Source organism: Triturus cristatus, chromosome 10 (genome assembly GCF_964204655.1).
Source record: "Triturus cristatus chromosome 10, aTriCri1.1, whole genome shotgun sequence".
In the NCBI taxonomy this organism is placed as follows: domain Eukaryota; kingdom Metazoa; phylum Chordata; class Amphibia; order Caudata; family Salamandridae; genus Triturus; species Triturus cristatus.
In genome coordinates, this window is record NC_140593.1 from 90,189,412 (window position 1) to 90,211,350 (window position 21,939).

At 44.2% G+C, this 21,939-nt stretch overlaps 1 protein-coding gene across 2 annotated transcripts in view; it reads left to right on the top strand.

The window, feature by feature from the left end:
- Positions 1-1,992: 1,992 nt before the first annotated feature.
- Positions 1,993-21,939, top strand: part of LOC146788927 (uncharacterized) — a 78,013-nt gene continuing 58,066 nt past the window's right edge. Inside the window, exons 1-9 of one of the 2 annotated variants that reach the window (XM_085630492.1) lie at positions 1,993-2,243; positions 3,667-3,780; positions 8,974-10,659; positions 13,357-13,456; positions 13,891-14,039; positions 15,816-15,928; positions 17,564-17,653; positions 18,457-18,579; positions 19,223-20,959. In XM_085630492.1, coding sequence (XP_085486618.1) covers positions 2,177-2,243; positions 3,667-3,780; positions 8,974-10,659; positions 13,357-13,456; positions 13,891-14,039; positions 15,816-15,928; positions 17,564-17,653; positions 18,457-18,579; positions 19,223-19,390 — 2,610 coding nt within the window. In that variant the 5' untranslated portion in view covers positions 1,993-2,176 and the 3' untranslated portion in view covers positions 19,391-20,959. Of the gene's footprint in view, positions 2,244-3,666; positions 3,781-8,973; positions 10,660-13,356; positions 13,457-13,890; positions 14,040-15,815; positions 15,929-17,563; positions 17,654-18,456; positions 18,580-19,222; positions 20,960-21,939 lie in introns of those variants that run through there. The other variant, XM_085630493.1, reaches the window with a different exon arrangement.

A 21,939-nucleotide genomic window follows, 5' to 3' on the forward strand; every position in this document is an offset into this window, starting at 1 on the left:
CCCCCACCTGTGATGGCTCCTGCCGCCCACCCCTGTGATGGCTCCTGACCCCCCCCCCCCCCCCCGTGGTGGATCCTGTCCCAGTCCTGGAATGGCTCCTGCAGCGAGGGTTAAGTTCTTGATGGGCCTCTTCTCAAAAAGGCTCAGCTCAAAATTAAAATGAAAAGGTGGGCGAGTGAGTAAGTGAAGGGATGGGTGGATGGCTGGATGAATAAGTGAAAGGGCGAATGGATGAATGATAGATTGAAGAGATGGATAATGAGAGAGGATGGATGGATTGATGAGTGAGTGGAAGGATGGATGAGAGAAAAGGTAAATAGCTGGATGTATGGGTGGAAGGGTAGCTGGATAGGTAAAAGGGTGGATGGATGAGTGAAAGTATGGATGAGTGAAAAGGTGGATGATGAGTGGGTGGATGGATGAGTGAAATGATGGATGGATTGATGAATTGATAAGTGCAAAGGTGAATGGATGGAGGGATGAGGAATGGGTGGATGTAAGGATGGATGAGTGAGTGAAAGGTAGGGTAGATGGACAAAAGGATGGATAGATAAGTGAAGGAGTGAAAGGATAGATGGATGAGCGAAAGGATGGATGAGTGATAGGGTCAATGGATGGATTCATGAGTGGATGAGTAGATGGATGGGTGGGTGGATGGATGGATGGGAGGAAGGATGGCTAAGTGAAAGGGTTGTTGGGGAGAAAAAGGGAGGATGGATGGATGACTGAAAGGGTGGATGGGTGGAAGGATGAGTGACTGAGTGGATGGATGAGTAAGTGAAAGGATGGCTGGATGGGTGAAAGGGTAAATGGCTGGATGGATGAGTGAATGGATGGGTAGAAGAGTGGATGCATGAGTGTACAGACGGATAGGGTGAAAGGGTGGATGGATGGATAATGGATGGATGAGTGAAAGGATGGATGAAGGGATGGATGAAGGGATGGATGAGTTTAAATGATAGATGGAAGGATACATGATGGATAGGTTTGCAAATGGTTGAATATGTTTGGATATGGCTGGGCTTACGTATATACTATTGCGCGACCTCCTCTGATGTGTCTGTAAAATGTACCTATTGTCCTGAATTTTGACCTCCTGTCCTGAATTTGTGTCCTGAATTTTGACCCTTTGTCCTGAATTTTTACACTCACCGTCCTGAATTCGCACCAATGCCAGTTGGTCACCCTAAGTGTGAACAACTTTAGTAGAAGTATCATAAATGCTTGCATACAGGGAATGTTAACAAAAAAGAGGTTCCACACAAAAGCAAATGAACACAGTAAAATGAACACAGTAATTCGGGTTATGGGAACTGATAAGAGTCCTCTTTTAAACTATATTAAATAAAAGAGATTTCACAAGCACAGCGAGGTGAAACCTAAAAAGCATGTTTTCTAAACCAAGATATAGCTTCCTCCCAAATTTAGTGTAATTCTTTTCAGCAATTTTTTTACTGTATGGCTTTCTAAAAAAATCAATAGAAAATGCTGGGGACTTTTCATTTTGGGACCCCCTTTTCTTCTCAGTGTTTGCTTCACAGATCACCCCAAAACTTTCCACAATGAAACTAGTAAAAAAATACATAGTTTTGTGAAAATGCAAAAGTTATTAGAAAACCATATAAAGGCATGTATTCCACCTACACCCTTGAAAATGTGCCTCCAAGGCGCTAGGTTGGGGAAAACCTTTAAACCACACAACAACGACTCCCATTGGTTTAGTCCTGACGTATTTAAATTTGTAGAAGACTGGGAAGGAAAAATAATCACAGGGACCACGAGGAACCAATCGAAACTCCTTCTGGGATATACAGGATATTCCAGAATGTGCAGGCAGTGGCCTTTGGGAGTTGCCAATGCTGGTTTATTGAAAGGTGAGCTGGCCGCGGGGAAAGTCCACGCCTGCCCTCAGGTCCTGCGCGTGTACACACCAATGCCGGTGCTATTCCGGTTCCTTCTATCTTCCGAGCGCCTCCCTGTAGCTCCTCCCCCACCAGGAAGGCCGCAGCCACGAGGATGAATCACTGAGCAGCCCCACAGCAGGCTTCACTGGCACACCCTCCGCTGTTCACTTAAAGCGCTGCCTGGCCCGGGCGGCAGTACTGGTTCATCCTCGCTCCAGAGATCCACACTCATCCCCGCTGAGCACAGGCGCCGAATCCCGACGAGCTGCAGGATGACGGTGCCAGGGAGGGCCCCCGAGCCCCTTCACTACTCGGTCGGGATCCTGTCCGTCTCCGCAGGTAGGAACCGTGCCCGCTGTTTACGGAGCTGGCGACGTTAAGCTATGTTAAGTAAGATAGCTCGGTGACTTAATGCGCGTGCCATAGAGACCCGTGTACAATCTAGTGCGTCCTGAAACTCAGAACTCGCGTCTGAAACTCATTCACTGAACTGTGGGAGGTAGCAATTTCACAGCGCTTAGATGCCCAGTAGTGTCAAGCGCCGTGTGATTATTAAATTGAAAATTATACGTGGGCGTACAAACAAACCCTCAGTTGAACTCTGGAAATTTAGCGTTAGAAAATGAAAAACTAAGAATTGCATGGCTTTCCATAGGAAGGCAATGCTGAATCTAGCGCCCAGAAACAACGTCGTGATGTCCTTGTGTGATGTCATGTGCATAAACTGGCGTCATAGTCTGACTCCGGGCCCCTGAAAGGACATCAAAGAGTGGGGCCCGTCTGTATATTGATGTCCAGGGACAAGATGTCACCGTCTGAAGTCAGGCTCCCTGAGTGATGTCACTTTCCAGTGTCAGTGATGCCGCCGCCTGAAGTCATGTTCCCTGACAGGTCACTGTATGATGTCATGTCCTGTGCAATATATTAATACTCTACCCAGAATAGCCAAACTGTGAGGTCACTCCAAGGCTCCGGCTTATGATCCGACTAAGAAAAAATAAAATTCTCCGCACTAAGGAGCTTATTTAACTATGTAATTATGTTAATATGAGAAAAAGTGACGTACCGGCGGCGCAAGGGGCTATTAAATAGGCCCCTAAGTCGTTGGTGAGTCGATATCTTTTTAATATTACAAATAACAGTCCGTACTTCACACACATTGGCAAAACCAGTAGGTGTGGCTTTTGTATAGTGCTTACAGACCCAGAGCATACATGAAACATGCACACATAGATGGACTTTTGCAGGTACAGCAAAATAGTTACCGGATTTCGTGCTCTGACAGACCAGCAAACATCCAAGAGTCCAGACACACATACAAACACACACACACACACAGGGGGCCCGTGTACACATTTAATATGCAGACACGAGGCAGGGCGTGTTATGCATGCTCACACACCTCACATGCACGCACCTGTGACCAGCCGCAGAGATGCCCAATGGCTCCATGTCACATGTGACACCTTCAGACACTCTTATACCACCTTCCTGTACACACTTTCATTTCAGTAATAGTGTGTGCAGTTGGAAAGAACGTTTGTAGTTAGAATAAGTGCCAGGGTGGTCAGTTTCCTCATCAGCATGGTTCAAGCAGAATGGATTTTAAACAAAAAGGAGGAGGACCAAGCTAAAGAGTTCTATTTATTAAATGACGTATTACATTTCTTAAAAGGCCATTGGCTGGGCTGCTGCCCGGGAAGGAAGTCTACAGGGCGTGTGTGCGTTCAGTATTTCAGGGCTGTTCTTCCTGTATTTCCAGGGTCTCTCCTGCTTGCCGTGAGTTCCTACACCTCCAGCAGGTCGCCGCCCCTCATCCCCAGCACAGCCCTGGGGGTCCTGCTGGTCACAGTGGCAGCTCTTCTGGGGTACACAGGTAAGAGCACAAGGGGGTGCATCCGATTGTGAGGGGTCTTCATTGAGCTCGTGGGCACTAGGGTGTGATTAGGCTGAACTAAAACAAAGTTAATCTGCTAAATTAGTGGAGGACTATAGTGCCTGCCAATGAGGAATGAAACAATGAATTAATTAATGATATAATTTATGAAGCACAACTACTCCCCGCGCGCGTCCATGTGCTACGCCCAACAGGGACAGAGTTCAGCTGGAAGACTAGTCTGCACGCGTTCAACTGAACTAAAAAGCCAAGTTTTTAAACTTTTGCAAAATTTCTGAAAATTCTCCTCACCCTTAGAGAATCCAGGTCATATTGCATAAGTTAGGGGCCAACAGGAAGAATGCTCTTCTGCCTACTTTACAACACCGAGTACAAGGGATCACCAGCATCCTTGCATCTGAGCAGGGGCGGCTCCTCCATTAGGGCGGAGGAGCGCCGCCCTACTGCTTTCTCGCCGTGCGAGAAGCAGAAACATAAAATGGTATTTTAAATACCATTGTATGTTTCTGCTTCTCGCACGGCGAGAAAGCAGAATGGTATGCCTGGTTGGGGGCGGGCGGGAGGCGGGTAGGGGAGGAATGGCTTGCCCAGTGCCGTGGGCCCTGACTGTTTGGTCGGCCCGCTGGGGCCGACCAAACCAGTCATGCGCACTCTGCATTTTCTCTATGTAGGCTGCATGCAGCCTACATAGAGAATATGGCCCCCCTACAGGCGCCCGGCTGGGCGCCGCCTGCACCAATCACAACCCTGCCATTGCAGCGTAGTGATTTGCTTAGGGGAGGGAGGATGCCTGCTTCCTGTTTCTGCCGGAGGCAGGAAAGCAGGAAAGCAGCAGGAAAAGGCAGGACCTGGCCAGGAGCGGAGGCGTCTTGGGAACCGGTAAGGTATGTTAAAAAAATAAAAAAACTTAACCCCCCACCCCTCTCCTTCACCCGGGCGAACCCCAGCGCGACCCCCCAACCTGCCTCCCCACCCACGAGTCATGTGAGCAGCAACTGTATCTGAGAAACACCCTAGGCCTGGGCGGAGTTTGCGGATTAGTGGAATTCCACAAAGTGACCCAAAAACTCTGCTGAGCTATCCGGAGTTCCGCTTGCAGCAGAGTGTGTTAGGCTGCGCTGTTCACGCTGATTTTTGGCGCCGGGTGTTTGTCCCGCACTGTAAAATCATGCCAAACGGCACCATGCACAGCACAAGAGGGTGCTGCTTCTTTCTGCCGCTAGCGTAGATGTTCGATACAAGCGGCAGATTCCTCAATGTGAACTGAATTTTTCTCAATGCGAGCGGTAGCAACCATCAGCAACCGCCGGCAGTGAGAAATCTCGCCGGGAGGTGGTCTGGAGTAAGATTTTCCTCGCTCATGCTCACCAACGTTCACGAGGGAGTATAAAAACTCCACTCCGCTGAGTATTTTGGAACTCTGCGTGCTACAAGGAGCGCGGAGTGGTAGCGGAGCGGTATTTCACGCCCAGGCCTAGAATGCCCACAGCACAAGCACCAGGCACAGAATGAATTCCGGACGTGGACAAGCTCTAAACACCAGTTCTTAGGGGAAATCATATAGCTGAGCTGAAAGTATTCAGTAGTGTCAAAAACCGAGTGTCTGCAGTTAAGCTTAAGTTGCTTTTACTACAAGGTTAATACTAACAGGAGAAAAACCACAGCTCAAAAGCTTCATGTCAAATTAATACAGCAGTTACCATTGTCATTAACATATTCTTAGATTTACTGACCAAGAGGTGTCTCCCATGCCTAAGTGGCAGAAAAATGTTTGCCCCACCTCCAAAAGATGGCGTCCAGGGTTAAGATGAAAGTGCTGCTGATCCCAATAACACACCCAGTAAAATGCCACTAACAAAGTGACGGAAGTGAAAAGAAAGTCAGGCTCGCTTTAAAGAGTGAAGCAAACACTACGAATTGTTAATCTATGGGTCGTTGGTGAAGTTTACCTCACCTGCCAGACATATCTTGCTGATATTTCATAGACACTGTAAAGGTGTGTGAGCTGTTAGGCCTTTTTCCTAGGCTCAGACGAAATCTAAACTACGGTGGCCCAATTCATATAAATTCATGTTATGTTTGGTATGGAAAGTTCCCGAAATTAAATCATTACACCACGTCCTGAATAGCACCACCGTTTGCAGCAAAAGTTTTGCAGTTTAGCGTAGAAACAGCGCAAACAACCAGAACAGGAGCCACTGTTGTTCACAAGTGTGTTTTTCGTAAATGACGGATTTGAACGTTCCATAATGGCATGTATTTGTAGCAACATTTCTCAAAATTTGTGCAATTATGTTAAAGCAAATCATGCAAATTTTGCACATCGGGTCTTGTGTGTGCCACTGACGTCACAGGGCTATAGTTACTTTTACACTGCTGAGTCCTCATGTGATGAAAAGTAATCCTACTTGGGCGTGGACTAGCAAACAGGTCTCACTAAATGAGGTGCAAAGGTCACAGTGACATTTTAGGCTGCAGGTCAAAAGTCCACTGTGACGCCTGGACGTTCTCATCACTTCTCAGGTCTCTACATTTGTCTGTCATTGCTTCTGGGTGGCTGGCATCATCTTAAACATGTGCCAAGTGCCCTATGACGTGCCAGCTCTTCATCTTAGTTTTTCAGTGGGTGGTGATACAGCTCAAGGGATTTGACCACAAGGTCCTAAGACAGTACCAAACAATTCCAAATGACTTGGAAAGACCAGCCTGGAGAGTAGGCCCTTTCTGAGGGGCAAAGATGGGTGGGCGGAAGAGACGTGCCTCAGAGTCAAAGAGCCGGAGTCCAGTTAGCGGCGCTACTGTGGATCCGAGAGTCACAAACAGCGGCAATGGACTCAGCTCAGGGAGAACACGTATAGCGCCAACTCCACCCAAAGTGAGCATTTAAAGATCCCGAGATTCAAGAGACCCTTCAAACCAGGGTCCCTGGCGGTGCCAAATGATGGAGCCCATGTCTTGTCACTCACTAGCGTTGGTCTTGGCTTTTCAGTGGCAGGTCCCCCACAAGACCTTTAGTACCAGTTGTTTCCATTAATTGATTCCCACTGGTAAAAGGAGGACAACAGATGAGGGTTCGGGTCCTATCACACCATTAACCTGCAGTCTGGAAGCCTAGGTCCCAGAAAGATGGTTCACATGTTTCCACAATTAAGATGACCAGCCTCAGCCAAAAAGGAGGCATCAAAAGGAAATTGCGGAACAACAAAAAACGCTTGCGTCCCTCCGGATGGAAAAGGGTTGATACGAGCTATGATAACGTCGCAAGGGTGAAGGAGGCAGGGCAGATTCACCAACAGACACAGTCCATTGAAGGTCTAGAATGTATTCAGCCATCACAAAATGAGGATAATGTTAGTGTGGTTGTGTCCAGGTGGGACTCCCCTCTTGCATGTTTTATATGGGGGAAACTGCCCAATTCTTGCTTTTCTCTCCCCACAAACTAAGCACAATACTGTGTCTACTCTTATTGGCTCCCACTTGGATTATTATAGGAACCTAGCCATTGGCACGAAAGCCTCCTCGTAGGGTCACCTACACATGATTCAAAACCTAGGGACCTCCCTGGAGGTGAGAGCTTCTCAGCTCAGTTATTCCAGCCCATCCTAAGCTCCTTATAATGGCTGCTGATTTGTGCGATTAATATTTTTAAGATGCTGCGCATTGTGCCCAGAGCTATATACAGCACAGCCCCAATGTTCATAACTAAACATTGATCAGATGCTGTCCATCCAGAGTTCATCATCATATCCTCTTGGCTTCCCAGCTGTGTCACTTCCTCGACTCGCCGCTACCTCCAAGGCAGGTCTCAGCTGTGCCTTGTAGTTGACCTCCAAGTCAGGGCTGCAGCAGCTGGGCAGCCCTCGAGCATGCTTTTTAGGCCTGGCTCAGGAACAAGGTAATGTATTCCCGGTTTAATCCTAGCCTTGGTGGAAAACCACAACTTTTGAGCTCTTGTCCTGGTCAGACTCTCCTCCGAGCTGGGCTTCAGAGCTCTTTCTAAGTCTAACATGACAGAGCATGAAATACAGGTATTTTTGACAAATTAGGGGCACTAGAGGACACAAGGGCCAATCACACGTTGAAGCCTTTTAAAAAAGCATAACTGTAGCTAGTCCCCCGCTGACCACGTCTTCCATAGAACACCCCTTCCATATTAGTTTGGAGGGGGTTGCACCAGTGGTCAAAGGGAACTCAGACTGGACCACATATAGCTATTTTATCCTTGGTGTGTATTACCTCTGGGAAGATCTGAGTACTAAGATGTCCAGGTAGGCAAAACATGATACTACACTAAGATGAAACTCCTGCATGGTCTCCGTGGTGCAGTGCCCGTCCGATCTCCATGCTCCGAGGGCAGTGAAGTCTGAATGGCCTTCAGCGTCAGTCGGAGAAGAACCATTTTGGGCTGCATGTAACATTTCCATGCAGTCTCCCTGCACACACCACACCTGTACAATGTACTTACAAGTGAAGGAACCTAGTTATGAGGGACCCTAACTAATATTACTATGGAAAAGACCAGTGCCCCCACACTAATCACTACTACCAAACAACCTTCTTCCCATGCACAGTAGTCACCCACCACTGTGTTCACAGAAACCTCAAGTTCATTACAACTCACCCTTAGGATCTGCTGAACTCTGAGAGCTCCTGCCAGGGAATCTAACGGGCACAGTATTAGGGTCAATGTTTTTATCACGCAAGTAGGCTGGGAGTAAAAGAAAAATAGGGTGATTTGACAAAATGTACAATATTTTCTTTTCACGTTCCTTATTTTCCTGTTTTCTCTATGGTTTCTTTTTCTATTTTCTTTATTTATTTCATTCTTTGTCCTGTTCATTTCTTTTTTCACTCCTTCTGATTTTCTACCCACCTTTATGTTTTTAACATTTCAACTGTACTCCTTCCGATTCCTTTTGCTTGTTCTGTCTCTCACAAATATACTCTCTCTCATGCTCTCTCTCTGCTTCTCTCATCGGCACAGTTTCTCTTCTCATCTTTGATAGTATCTTCTTTATCTTTCCCATCTATCCCATTCTGCCCTCTACATTCCTCTCTCCATTTCAATCCTTGTTCACCTTTTCATATTCTCTTTCTCTTTGTTCCTGTAAATGGCAGTCAGTCTTTCACTAGCTCATTCTTTCATGTGACTACTCTCCTTCTCTCTTGCAGGAGTCCGAAAGAGCCAAGGACCAATCCCTTTGTTCGTGTCCTTCTCCTTGACGGTCTCAGCATTATGGTGCAGCAAGGGCGTTATCTACATTCTGGAAGGACAGAAAGTCTTGAATGGAATCCCTGATCTCCGGAATGCCATGGTCCCTGGGCTGGCTGCCTTCGCCCTTGGTCTACTTATCATCTGTGCAGTTGGGGCTCTTCAGAAGGAAGTCGTTCTCAGTATAATGGCCCTGGCCCTCTCTCTCTCAGCTGCTCATGAGATTGCCACGTATTATGACAGTAGCTTTGGCTCGTCTGCCGTGGCCTGTAGCCACCTTATTGTTTGCATCATTGGGGTTTACTTTGGTGCAGCACGAGCTATTCATATCCTTACTACGAAGCGAATCTCCATCCCTGGCACTGATATGGCTAAGGCTAAAGCAGATGATAAGTCCCAGCCCAACGTCTCCAGCAGAAATGATTTAGTGGTAATCGGTCTTCTTCTGAACATGGCGTCTGCCAGTGTTTTTGGCTGTAGGGTCCTAGGAGTGACCACCAGCCTTTTTGTGGGGCAGGTGCCCTGGCTCTGGACAGCAGCACTCTTCCAGATTGGCATTTGTGTCCTATCGTATCGTTGTTTTGATCCCTTGTCAGCCACATTCTTTGGCTTCACCTCTATCCTAAGGTTTGCTGAGGGTTATTCGTTGCTGTACCGTGTCTGGCAGCCCGAAGAGCCTGTTTTCCCAGTCCCATTATTGGTCATTTTTGCTATCTTGTTTTCTGTCCTTTCCCTTTTTATTGTTGGGAAGAGTTTGTGGGACAGCCTGTATCTGCTGTTTTTTGTAGCATACTGCATAGCTGTAGCTTGTAAACCCAATGGTTTCTTCCACGGAGGACCCCAAGGTGTGAATGTGGCAATTTATGTGGCATCAGCTATAATGGCTCTGATTAAACTTTACAATCTGAAAGCGCCTAAGAATATCCCAGTGGGGGAGGGGATTTTCAAGAAACTGTTTTCTGCCATGAGTTATTTCAAATTGCGGCAAGAGAAAGAATTGCATTTCCCCTACCTTGGCTACTCTAAGTATGCTGATGGAGAAGTGTTGGGTCATGCATGCAGCGTCCTGGCAGCCTTTGCGATCACTATGGCTGTGGATCCAATGGACCCACGTGCCACCGTGGTCCTTCCATGGGTGGTGGTCGCTGGTGGGATTCTGAAGCTCGTCTGTGGCTCAGTTGCCTTCTCTCGTGGGAAGACCCTAGAGAGCTGTGCATTTATTCTCTATGGATTTATGTGGATCATCTGGGGCCTTACTAGATATGGTGGCCTCTACGGATCCACCAGGGGTTTTCACGTGGCAGTAGGCATCATCTGTTTCATGCTCTTTAATGGCTTCATCATCTTCTGCACACTCTTCCTAAACATAGCTTGGTTCCTCTATTCCCTCACCTTTGAGCTCATCCTCATTAGTTTCTTGCTGGATGCAGTCAATGCACTCCCCGTTGGGTATGACATTGCTGTCACCATCATTTTCGGCTTGGTCAGCTTCTACTGCTTCCTATCAGGGCTGATCGGTAGCACCTTCGAAGAACCTCAACTGCCTATGGGCCGCCCCCTAGTAAAGCTTCAAGGCTGTGACGGTGGATCCTCAAAGTGCCCTCATCTTCCTGCCAGGAGGACTACATCTGTCAAGCAGATTGCAGGTAAGGATACTCCATGGTCGAAACAAGTCAATGAATTGAACGAAACTAGAAATGATTGACATAAAGTAAAGCATGATCTTTCATCTTGAATTGCATTCCACATTTTCAACATCTGAATGTTTTTCTAGATTTGGGAACAGTCATATTCTAATGGGTCATGGAAATACTTTAGCATATTGTGGGTTCTAGTGATCCCTTAGTCTTCATTGACAACAGGCACACTTGGGATCCTTCCAATTAGCAAACAACCCCCTCCATCCTTTTGATGCCGAGGCTTTAGCATACTTAAAGATCCTGAATAACCGACTTCCGCAATGAACTGGTGCACATCCAGTGTTACTCTAAATACTTTTCAAAAACTTCCTAAAAGTGATTTACTCGTTTTAACTGGGCCTAAACTCATATATATATATATGGTATACAACGAAACGAAAGTACCATTTGATGTTGTTCAAATCTATTCTGAGGCACTGCCAATGTAGCTTCCACTATGACTGTTTAAGTCACCTCTTAGACTGTGATTAATTATTTCCGTTCTGCCAATGCACAATTAGTATAAATACACTTTCGATTTAACTCAGTATTTGAAAACGAGGCCCGCTTTATCAAGTTGTGATTAGTTATACTCAGTTAGCCGCGTGTTTAAGTACATATGTATTCAACTTAGTTCTGTTAAAATGGCCGCTATGTATGCATATGCTGTGGATGAGACTCTTCGGGACATTTTCGCTTTTTATCGTGCATGACGATACACTTTCTTAGAGTTTGGTTAAATACGATTTTGTTTGAATTGGTAACTGACATTGAGAAAGGCGTTGTTCGCTGAAACACGTCTGTCATTCTTCGTGCTACTTGCCGAATAAACCTTTATTATAATTTCCCTAACGAGTGCCTCCAGAGTTTGTCCACAGAACCGTGTATTGTGTATTGTTATATATATATATATATAGATCTTTCCTCAAACGTCCAATTGGCAGTGGGAGCTATCTTTCCTCAAACGTCCAATTGGCAGTGGGAGCTATCTTTCCTCAAACGTCCAATTGCCAGTGGGAGCTATCTTTCCTCAAACGTTCAATTGGCAGAGGGAGCACAAGAAAAAAAAAAAAAGATCCTGACATAGGCAAATCAATAGGAGATTGGCCTTTGATATCATTCAGAAGAGCACCGAATCTATCAGACCATCTGGTGAGGAGCCACTTTGAAGCCAAAAAAACAGAGTCATGGCTACAGTTAAGATCCAAAGGCTTTACAAAATGTTCAACATGCAAGGCCTGTAAACTTGGCAAAAATCTGTAGAACCTAATAGACCCCACCGGAAAAGTGTTTGAAATAAAAGAAACTATAACATGTGATTCGACGTTTGTGGTGTACATGCTCCAATGCCTTTGTGGAAAGCAATATATAGGAAGCACGATATGCCCCCTAAAAAAGCGTATATTGGAACACATACGTGCAATTCAAAACATGGACAACACATATGCCATTGCGAAACATATGTCTACCCATAGCGGTAAAACCTGGTTGGACATTAAATACTCAGGATTGGTAACAATCCCCCCAAATGAACGAGGAAGGAATCGTATACAGAAACTACGAAGATTGGAATCTCGGATGATAATGAGATTCAAAACCAAATATCCTCTGGGTTTGAATGGAGATGAGGAAATGTACATTCACTTACGAGACTGAAAGAATAAACAGAATGCAGGAGATAAGGATATAATAATAACTGATAAGAAATGGGTTCGATTTGATGGAACTCAATTGTTAGATTGTTGCTGCTTATACACAATTCTTCAAAATACAACAAACTATATGTTGGAATAATTATAAAATCACTGCATTTGATAAAATTTAATGTTGAAAATGAGGTAACATCAAGGTGAGATTGGATAGACATTGAATGATTTGAAAATTTGTAAACAGGTGAAGCCCATTAACTAACTATAATCGAACAAATGTTTTGTTGCATGATTTCTTTCTGGCTGTCCTGCGGATAGAGATGCCACAGCAAAGGGTAAGGGCACTCAGCCCGCTACCATAAATAGGACACTCAGTCCATAATTACATTCCAGGGAGATCGACTGCTTCAATACGCAGTATGGGTCACTTTAATTCGAGGCTTAGCCAATAATTAACTTGCGCGTTGCTCTTACTCATGAGATGAGCGCATGACGGGTGTAACATTGATTATACCCCTTGCAATGTGACATCTCAGCCACCGGCCATGCCAGAATCAATGTAGCCAACTGGTGAATAAAGTTATATATAACGTGGCTAAAAGATCTACTACATAACCCACAATGCACCAGTATTGGAAGTATATAAAAGTAAAAATTGAAAAATGACTAAATCAATACACTACCGTGATCAGGAACTACGGTTCGAAACTCGTAGGAGAAAGACACGACTTAAATAAATAATATCGTACCATCAAGAGGAGTGCCGTGCCTTTATTTTCGTGAGAATATATATATATATATATATATATATATATATATATATATATATATATACATTCATACATATATATATATACCATGCCAATTGTGACCTAAAGACCTCTGAACACAATCAAGGCCTGCATTGTGAATACAGGAGCAGAGCGCTGACAAGTGAATGACTGTATTTCTATGAATGCTCTTAGAAGGTCGCCCATGTGTTTTTAACAGGATGGTCCCTTTTGTTCTGTTGCAGAGATCCTGAAAGATGGAGGAATCTGTGGCATCCCCACAGACACTGTGTATGTGGTGGTGGGAGCCTGTAATCGCCCGTCTGCCGTTGAGAAGGTGTATAGGTATGTGTTCAGTTGTAGACCCTATCTTTCAGTCTTGCTATCGGGTACTGAAACACTTAATTTTAAGATAAACCCCTAAAATGAAAATACATTACCAAATAATGAATCCTGGAAACATATTTCTGATTAGGAATGCTTTGTGGTTGCATAGGAAGCTTTCCTCAGCGGTCCCGATCAGCTAGACAGAAGAAGAGGGGTGCCTTGTTTCTCTTTTACTATAAACTGTAGATACAATTCAAAGAATCTGTCTTTTTTCCTAAATGGTTTGCTAAATTTGGAAGTTCAGGATAAGAGATGTCTACTGCAATGTCTGAGAGGGTGGTTACAGTGTACACCCTTGTTTCGGAAAGTGTCATTTAAAGAGAAGGACCTACAGGAAGAGTGCTCCAAGCTTCCTTCCACACATTTGACATTTGTCCTAATTTTCCATCCAGGACAAAACTCAAGCCCAAGGATGCCCCAATGTCGATCTGGATCTCGAACCTGAAGCAGCTGGAGCCTGCTCGACATCTGTTCAGTCCCCTGCTGTGGGACTTCATGCAGGCAGTCTGGCCAAATCAGATCAGCTTGGTCATTCCAAGAGGTAAGCAACTGGTTCAGAATCCACAGGGAATTTAGCACTTTGTTCACGATCACCCTTCAAGGTGATAGTTTAATCGCCTTTGTAGATCCACCGAAAACATACACATTGAGTTGGAAGTCACAACAATATTCTTGCTTACTCGCTCTTCCATTTTCAATACCCACTCTTGGTACACACATTTGACACAATGTGTAGCTTTACCCTCCATAGTTAATATTACTTTTGACCTATATCTATCCCTACTTGCTCTTTTTGTGTTTTTTGAAACGCCATCTCTTCAGGAGAGTGTTGTGTGCACTCACAAAATTTCCTATGAAACAGTGTGTTTTCTTGATACCGCCAAGAAGCCTAAAGCCTCATACCTTGACTTTGACCTCTTCCCGTAATCTGCTGCTGAAAATATTGTTGAATATTGTATCGTATTTAACCCCACCCACATGTCCTGTTCCTCCTTTTCTGTGAGGTATACGCAACGTCTGGTTTATTTTAAGGTTTTACGTCGTTCACAGATCACTTCTTTGTAGATTAACCACCACATGGAGCTCACCTAATCTGTTAGTAGGACAGTCCAGATTATTGCAATATAGTGTATAGAATCTTTTCTGCAAAGCTCAATCCTAAATTTCAAGACCAAAACATTACCGATCAAATACCACAACCCTTAGAAACAGCATCAGTGCAAATCTGACATCACGGAGAGATGGCAAGGTAACATTCTAAATCTTATCCCCAACTCGCGAAACTGTCCAGATCGAAGCTCACAAAACTTCTATACCATGACCTACTTACCAACCGTACCAGAAAAAAAAACATCTAGCTGCACCTTAACAACCCACTAGCATAAATTAAAACACAACAAACACTTAGGCATGCTCCTTGTGTACGAAGATCCTGACTTCATGACACAATAAATACTTTGTTGAAGCACCCAAAAGTGTGTTGAGATACCTAATCAGATGGTGTGCAGTAGGGCCTGCACTACCTGCGTGATCGATTAAGTTAATTATTATCCTTGCATGTGACACGGACCAAATTTCTTCCTTGCACCATTTTGATGTCATTTGTAACAATACTTGTGAAAATAAAAATTCTGTAATTATATACTGCAAAACAAAACAAATAGCCCAAAAATATGCTTTATCCCAATACGGTTACAGCGCTCAGTAAACTTTATCTTAACCAGCCGGTGGAGGTATCAGGACAGCTGACCAGGTCAAGTGCTGGCACCAAACTACAGCTACCTTCCTGACTAACCTCCCACAATGCAAACAGAAGCTGATCACTCACTTCTTCAAGGGATGCTGCCCCCTACATACTGGACTGCAGCTTCTCTGTAAAATGCCCTGAATTGTAGCCTTGTCTCTCTCTCCTACTGTTGTTGATCACTAGCTAATACTGCTAATTCTGCACTGTACATATATCTTTCACATATAGACACACATAACCTACCCAGCTGTACATGTGCTTCAATTTTATTTGTCAAAAGGCTTTTTTGACTATCCTACGAGGTGCCATGCACAGCACCATAACATAAATATATTAATAGCATTTGTAATACTGTCTCCCATCATGAATGAGCTACAATCCATCAGGTCACTTGGGGTAGTCATGATACAGTACAGTGAACCATGATGTACGTGAGGACCAATGTGTTCTTGTGAATGGTCAACAAATGGACCCAAGTAATTGGTGCTCAGGGGTTAAATGACCGTTGGGTGGTCAAAGGGTATTATCACATTTTGCTGATCTTTCCTCTGTTTTATCTTTAATGAACAGGGGACTGGTTGGACTGCTTTGGTCTGAAAGACTCCGCACAGTACATCGGCACTGCTGAGAGCATTGCCATCCGGATCCCAGACTGCTCTGTAACCACACATCTGATAGATCAGGTGAGTGACTGCCTGACACTGCATTGGTAGCACTGCAAGAGTGGGGATGATAGAAGCATCTGTGTATCTTGCAAGTGTGACTCAGGCTAACTACCTTGACTTTGAAATGGTGCAGCAGACACAAATGTTATACTTTGGGCCGTGTGGGAGGGCGGATGCAGCACAATGCCATTTGAGAGGGTATGATGAAGACACAAATGTAGATCCATTAAGATCAGCTGAAATGCAATCCTTTCAGTAGAACGAGTGGCAGACATCACAATTGCATTCAAGACGGGTGATGGGTAGGCACATTACCGGTACCTCTGTGAAGGTTGGATGGTACAAACATTGCTTTAAATACTTCTCCATGTCTTTAAAGACAATGGGGATCCTTCCCCATACCATCCATTCCATTTGTAAATATAATAATTTGGAACCCACATGATGCCTTTAAAGTGGATAGAGAAGTGTATGTCTTTGAAAGTGTCGGAATGTTGAACACCACCTTTGCTTCAGGAAGTCTGATACAGCTCTGTGCTCTTCATATAAGCTGGGCTTACACTTATAGAGGGAGTAATGAGAATTCATCCAACCATCCTTTGATAAGGTGGTTGTAAAGGTAACTCACTATGCATCACTGTATCCTATGGTGTATTCAGTGGCCAAGCACCCCATACGAAGGAGGCTCCCCTCTATGCATGTGGAAGAATGACCATACCCATAGGTTCTTTGAGACAATGAGTTGGTTGGCCTCTTGCCATGCCCTTCATAAATATGAGGCGTAGGAAACATTTTTGTCTCTTTGTTTTGGGATTTTCTGCCAAAGTATAAATGCTCGCCCCTCTTAAATAGCGGCCCACTATTTTGAGTGTAACTGACATACCCAGGTGACAAATGCAAATACAAAATGGTGAACTTGTATCACTCCTCAGTGGCGCTCTTTCTATAGGAGATGTATTCTTGAGCTGAGCCAGTCACAGAGCTTTTACTTCCTAATAAAGTGAACTACTGAAATCTGGACAAGGCACAGACCCCTTCCCTTTGAATTGGCCTTTACTCCCACCAGTAATGAAAACACTTTGCCAATCCTACTCTCCGTAAGCTTAAAATATTTTATTGTTAAGAATCTATCAAATGGTACACTTGGTTAGCACGTCAGAGGATATATCATAGGGAAACAAGGGAGATAAATTCTCCTAAAGTTTCAGGACATGACTTGTTAGTCATCGGAAGAAATGCATCTAATGATCTTCAGTTTAAGGGGGATTGTCAGCCGGGTAGGTTTTAATCCTTCTTCTTTACCAAGTTCTAAGCACCAGTTGACTTTGAACACTGAAAGCGGAGTGAACCCACAAGTAAGCTTCTGTCTCCCACCTTGTGATTGAAAACTAACTTCTACGCGGTCATAGTGCCCGCAGCTGTATGGAAAGGGCAAGCTCCTGGCCCAATTAATATAAGTACAAGTTTCTGTTATACTTTTTAACTGACACAACAAGGTCTTTCTTCAAATGCTGTAACCAGAACACAGCATGCATATGTGAGCATGGGTATCTTCCTATCCAGTTGCAAGGAATGAAATGTTGAGAGTGTTACAATGAGTAGAGGCTGTGAACTGTGAAGTTTTGTGAATCTTCTATTTTTGTTTCTCACCAGGTTGGGCCCATTGTGGTTTCTTCAGCCAATCCAAGTGGTGAAGCCGACACCACACACCACAACCAAGTGTATGCCAAGCTTGGAAACAAGGTATCAATTGTTATAAACCTCAGGGTTTCAGCATTTTATAGTTGGGTGGTATCCAAAGTATTGATTGAGTGAAGAGACACCCTTGTAGAAGTAGATAGCAGAAAAATCTTCCATAGTTAAACACTCTTAAAGGTCAAACAGCAATTTTCCAGAGAAAGCCTGAGAGGTTTGCTTGAGAGTCTTAAACATCTTCCCTTGAACCTGGTCAGATTCTGCTCTTCCTGGACCGATGGAAGCGCCTGAATAACCATAGGAGGCGTGACTGGGACAAATAAAGGTTTTTATAACAAACAGAGTATATTTCTAGATCTGTGTTAAATGTTATTAAGCCCACATAATGCAGCATGTTCCATTCAGTAACAGAATAACTGAGAGGGTAAATGTGCCTTTCCTGGGGATCTTTTTGCAACTTGAGTTCATAGGTTGGGGAGCAGCCGTTGTATTATTGTGAATGGAATAAAATAAATACTGTTATTTTGGATGGCAACAACATCTCTTATTAAAAGCTCCAAAAGACATCTGGTCCTTGTGTGCACTGTATACGGCCGCAAGTGCCTCATGTTGTCTTCATATTGAAATTAGGTTTGTATCTTTTTAATTGAGGTCTGAGGGTTAATTTGTTCTAATATTGGCATAGATGACTTAGTTTATGCTCTTTGGACAGAAACTATATTCTAGCCCTGACATTAAATGATTACACACTTCTAATCTAATTAATAATACCAGTGCAGCCTCACCAGTCACCTCCTTTGCTACTAGACTTTATATTTCATCAGGAGCTCATGTATGGCTGTTTTTCTTAGGTTGATGGAGTCCTCTGTGATGGGGCTTCTCCGGAGAACATCCCTTCCACCATTGTCAATTGCACCAAGATCGACAGTGGGACCATTGGCTTCTTTCGGATAGGAACAGTGCCCAAATCCCAGGTAAGCCCACAATAGTACAGTGCAATGGCACAGTTCAGACATCTAAGGAGTGTAAAGGATGCTAAAGGCGCCTGTTGAATTTTTATTCCAAGGTAACACATTGGGTGAGGGTTACACAGCAGAGGTAAGGTCTGGAATACTACAAGATTGTGATAGAGAGAAAAAAAATATATTTCCCGTTGATTCAGGCAGTCACTGAATATGAAGGTTCTTTCTGGTTGAATGAAGCAACCTGTATGACTCCAGAGCTTCTATGCAACATACAAAGATCTAGAGTCTAGAAACTACTAGCAGTGTCCTGAAAGTGATGGAGAAGGTATAAGGTGCAAAATTATATGTTGTACCGAGCAGTATAAAAGAGCTTGGCCATGGGAAGACAACCCCTAGGACACTCTTGTTTATTGTAAAATGTGAATTCTGAATGTTCTTACATATGAATGTTATAACACATGGCAGAATGTCTGACCATTGCTCACGATGTCGCAGGATATAACATTGAAATAGTAAAATTGTAATTCTACTTGGCATTAAAGCGAAACCCTTGAATCCATTAAACTGGAGGCCAAGCACCATTATTAAGGGGGAAGGAAGTGGAGAAACTACATTCCACTTTAACTAACCGTATTGATGGCTTTTGTCTCAGGTGCTGCAACTCTTTGAGGAGGTCCAGAAGAAAATTGGCTCTGGCCAGGTGAAAACACAATCGTTGAAGCTGCCAAATATGTCAAGCACCATCACTGATGGGTCTGAAGACACTCTGCAAAAATCCTACATCAATGAAGCTTTCTCCACTGAAGACGAGCGGCTGTGAACATCACATTTCTAGAGACTAATGTTCACCTAAATGAGGGCTAACGGTAGGACTCTTAAAGAAGCGGAATCTATGGAGTAAACCATACTGTGAATTGTGGTCCCTTCCTGTTTGAAATGATCTAGCACTGACATCAAGAACATGCTCATCTAATCATTGTAGCTGTGAAACAGTTCCTTGGTGACTTGGGGCTCATTGGCAAAAGTGCACAGTGTGCATGGACTCTACCTTACATGGTCCCCGCATGGTTTTTTGAACACCAGATTTCAGCCCTAAACCGGCGCCTAGTGTTTTTTCTTGCACAGTCATTATCTGTTGTATAGATTTTGTGTCTATAGCTTTTACAGTACAAAGACATTGAATTCAAAATGTTATTATTTGAAATTAAAATGAAAATTTGAAAAAACTTAGACGTTACAGCATCTACAATACCATATTCCATTGAACATCTATCTCCCAGAGATTTGTTTGACCTGACAGGCCTGATTGGTGTATTTACTCTCTCCACCAGGGTGCAGAGGACATAACTTCTGCCACACTGATGGACAGAGGACTGCCCTATATAGAGATCACTGCTGGCCCAGCGATGGTCTCTGTACCTTCAGATGAACTGCTGCCATGGAGGTTCCTTTGAAGGTATCCAAAGGTTTGATGGATGGCAGCCATCAGGTACACCAAACATTTTGTTTTTCCAAAATGTTCTTCCAAAGTTTGAGTTTGTTTTTGTCAGAACAAATAACTAGTAACCCCAACTCCAAGGGAGATGTTTCCCTGGATGTGGGGGTCATTACTTCAATTTTTCTGTTTGTCACCAGCCCGTTTAAATTTTGGTCTGCTGGATTGCATGTCATGAGTCTTCTGACCAGTCCGCAACATGGCCTCCTGGATAAGTGTAAGCAAAACTTGGTTGAGCCACAGGGAAGCTGTCTTGGTGATACAGGAATGAACATTTATGTTGTGGAATTTTTTTTTTTATATATCGAAAAGGACAATTCATCTTTTATATTTTTTTATTGATTTTTTTAACTTATTTTATTTGCACTCTGGGGTTGTCACAATATGAAGATTTTGTTACAAATTAGTGTTCAACTGTACGTTTGAGGTAGAGAAGGTTGTTTAAGCGAGAACATTTGTATCCAGCCTTGCAACAAAATTTGAAAATACTTTTGCTGCAGCAGCAAATCACTTTTTTTCTAAATGTTTTTAGAACTTTATTTCCAGAGATTAGTCTGTGAAACTATAAAGTATTAAATAATGTATGGCAATTTTCATAATCTTTTACATGTTTGGTGATTTTCCATTGGATACCATCTGCTGTTCCTGCTTCAGCAGAGCCTTCTAGCAGCTTTTGAAAAATGAACGGCGTACGCAAATGGCCAATAACCTTATTAAAAGTACAGTTGAGCGCTGTGTTGAAAAGTATAAAAGCAGTCCACATCTATTTGTATCACAAATGAAGTTTGTAAATTTATTTTTATTGGCTTTGTAAGCTGAAATACAATGTACATTTTTTACAAGTGTTGATTAAGTACTGACTACCTAAAATTAAATTATTTTTAGCATGAAAAACAATGGACGAATTGTGGCTTTTATGAATATTGCTACATTAATTCACAGTCAAAGTTAGCAAGAATTCTCCAATCAACCTGTAAAGATTTCATGCAGCACCTCTATTATCGATATTAATTAATATCTATATTACATTTTTTTGTCTCTGTCCTATATTGAGGATTAGGCAAAATGCCTCCATAAAAGGTTGATTCCGTCCACAAGTTCCAGCAAGCTGCTTCTCATCATATGACCTCTGAGCGCCCTACCTCTGAGCGCCCTACCTCTGAGCTCCCTACCTCTAAGTTCCCAACCTCTGAGCGCCCTACCTCTGAGCGCTCTACCTCTGAGTGCCCTACCTCTGAGCGCCCTACCTCTGAGCCCCTACCTCTGAGCTCCCTACCTCTGAGCCCCTACCTCTGAGCCCCTACCTCTGAGCGCCCTACCTCAGAGCTCCCTACCTCTAAGTTCCCAACCTCTGAGCGCCCTACCTCTGAGCGCCCTACCTCTGAGCGCCCTACCTCTGAGCGCCCTACCTCTGAGCTCCCTACCTCTGAGCCCCTACCTCTGAGCTCCTTACCTCTGAGCGCCCTACCTCTGAGCTCCCTACCTCTGAGCCCCTACCTCTAAGTTCCCAACCTCTGAGCGCCCTACCTCTGAGCGCCCTACCTCTGAGCTCCCTACCTCTGAGCTCCCTACCTCTGAGCGCCCTACCTCTGAGCTCCCTACCTCTGAGCTCCCTACCTCTGAGCTCCCTACCTCTGAGCTCCCTACCTCTGAGCTCCTTACCTCTGAGCGCCCTACCTCTGAACTCCCTACCTCTGAGCTCCTACCTCTTAGTTCCCAACCTCTGAGCTCCTTACCTCTGAGCGCCCTACCTCTGAGCTCCCTACCTCTGAGCTCCCTACCTCTGAGCTCCCTACCTCTTAGTTCCCAACCTCTGAGCTCCCTACCTCTGTGCGCCATACCTCTGAGCTCCCTACCTCTGAGTTCCCTACCTC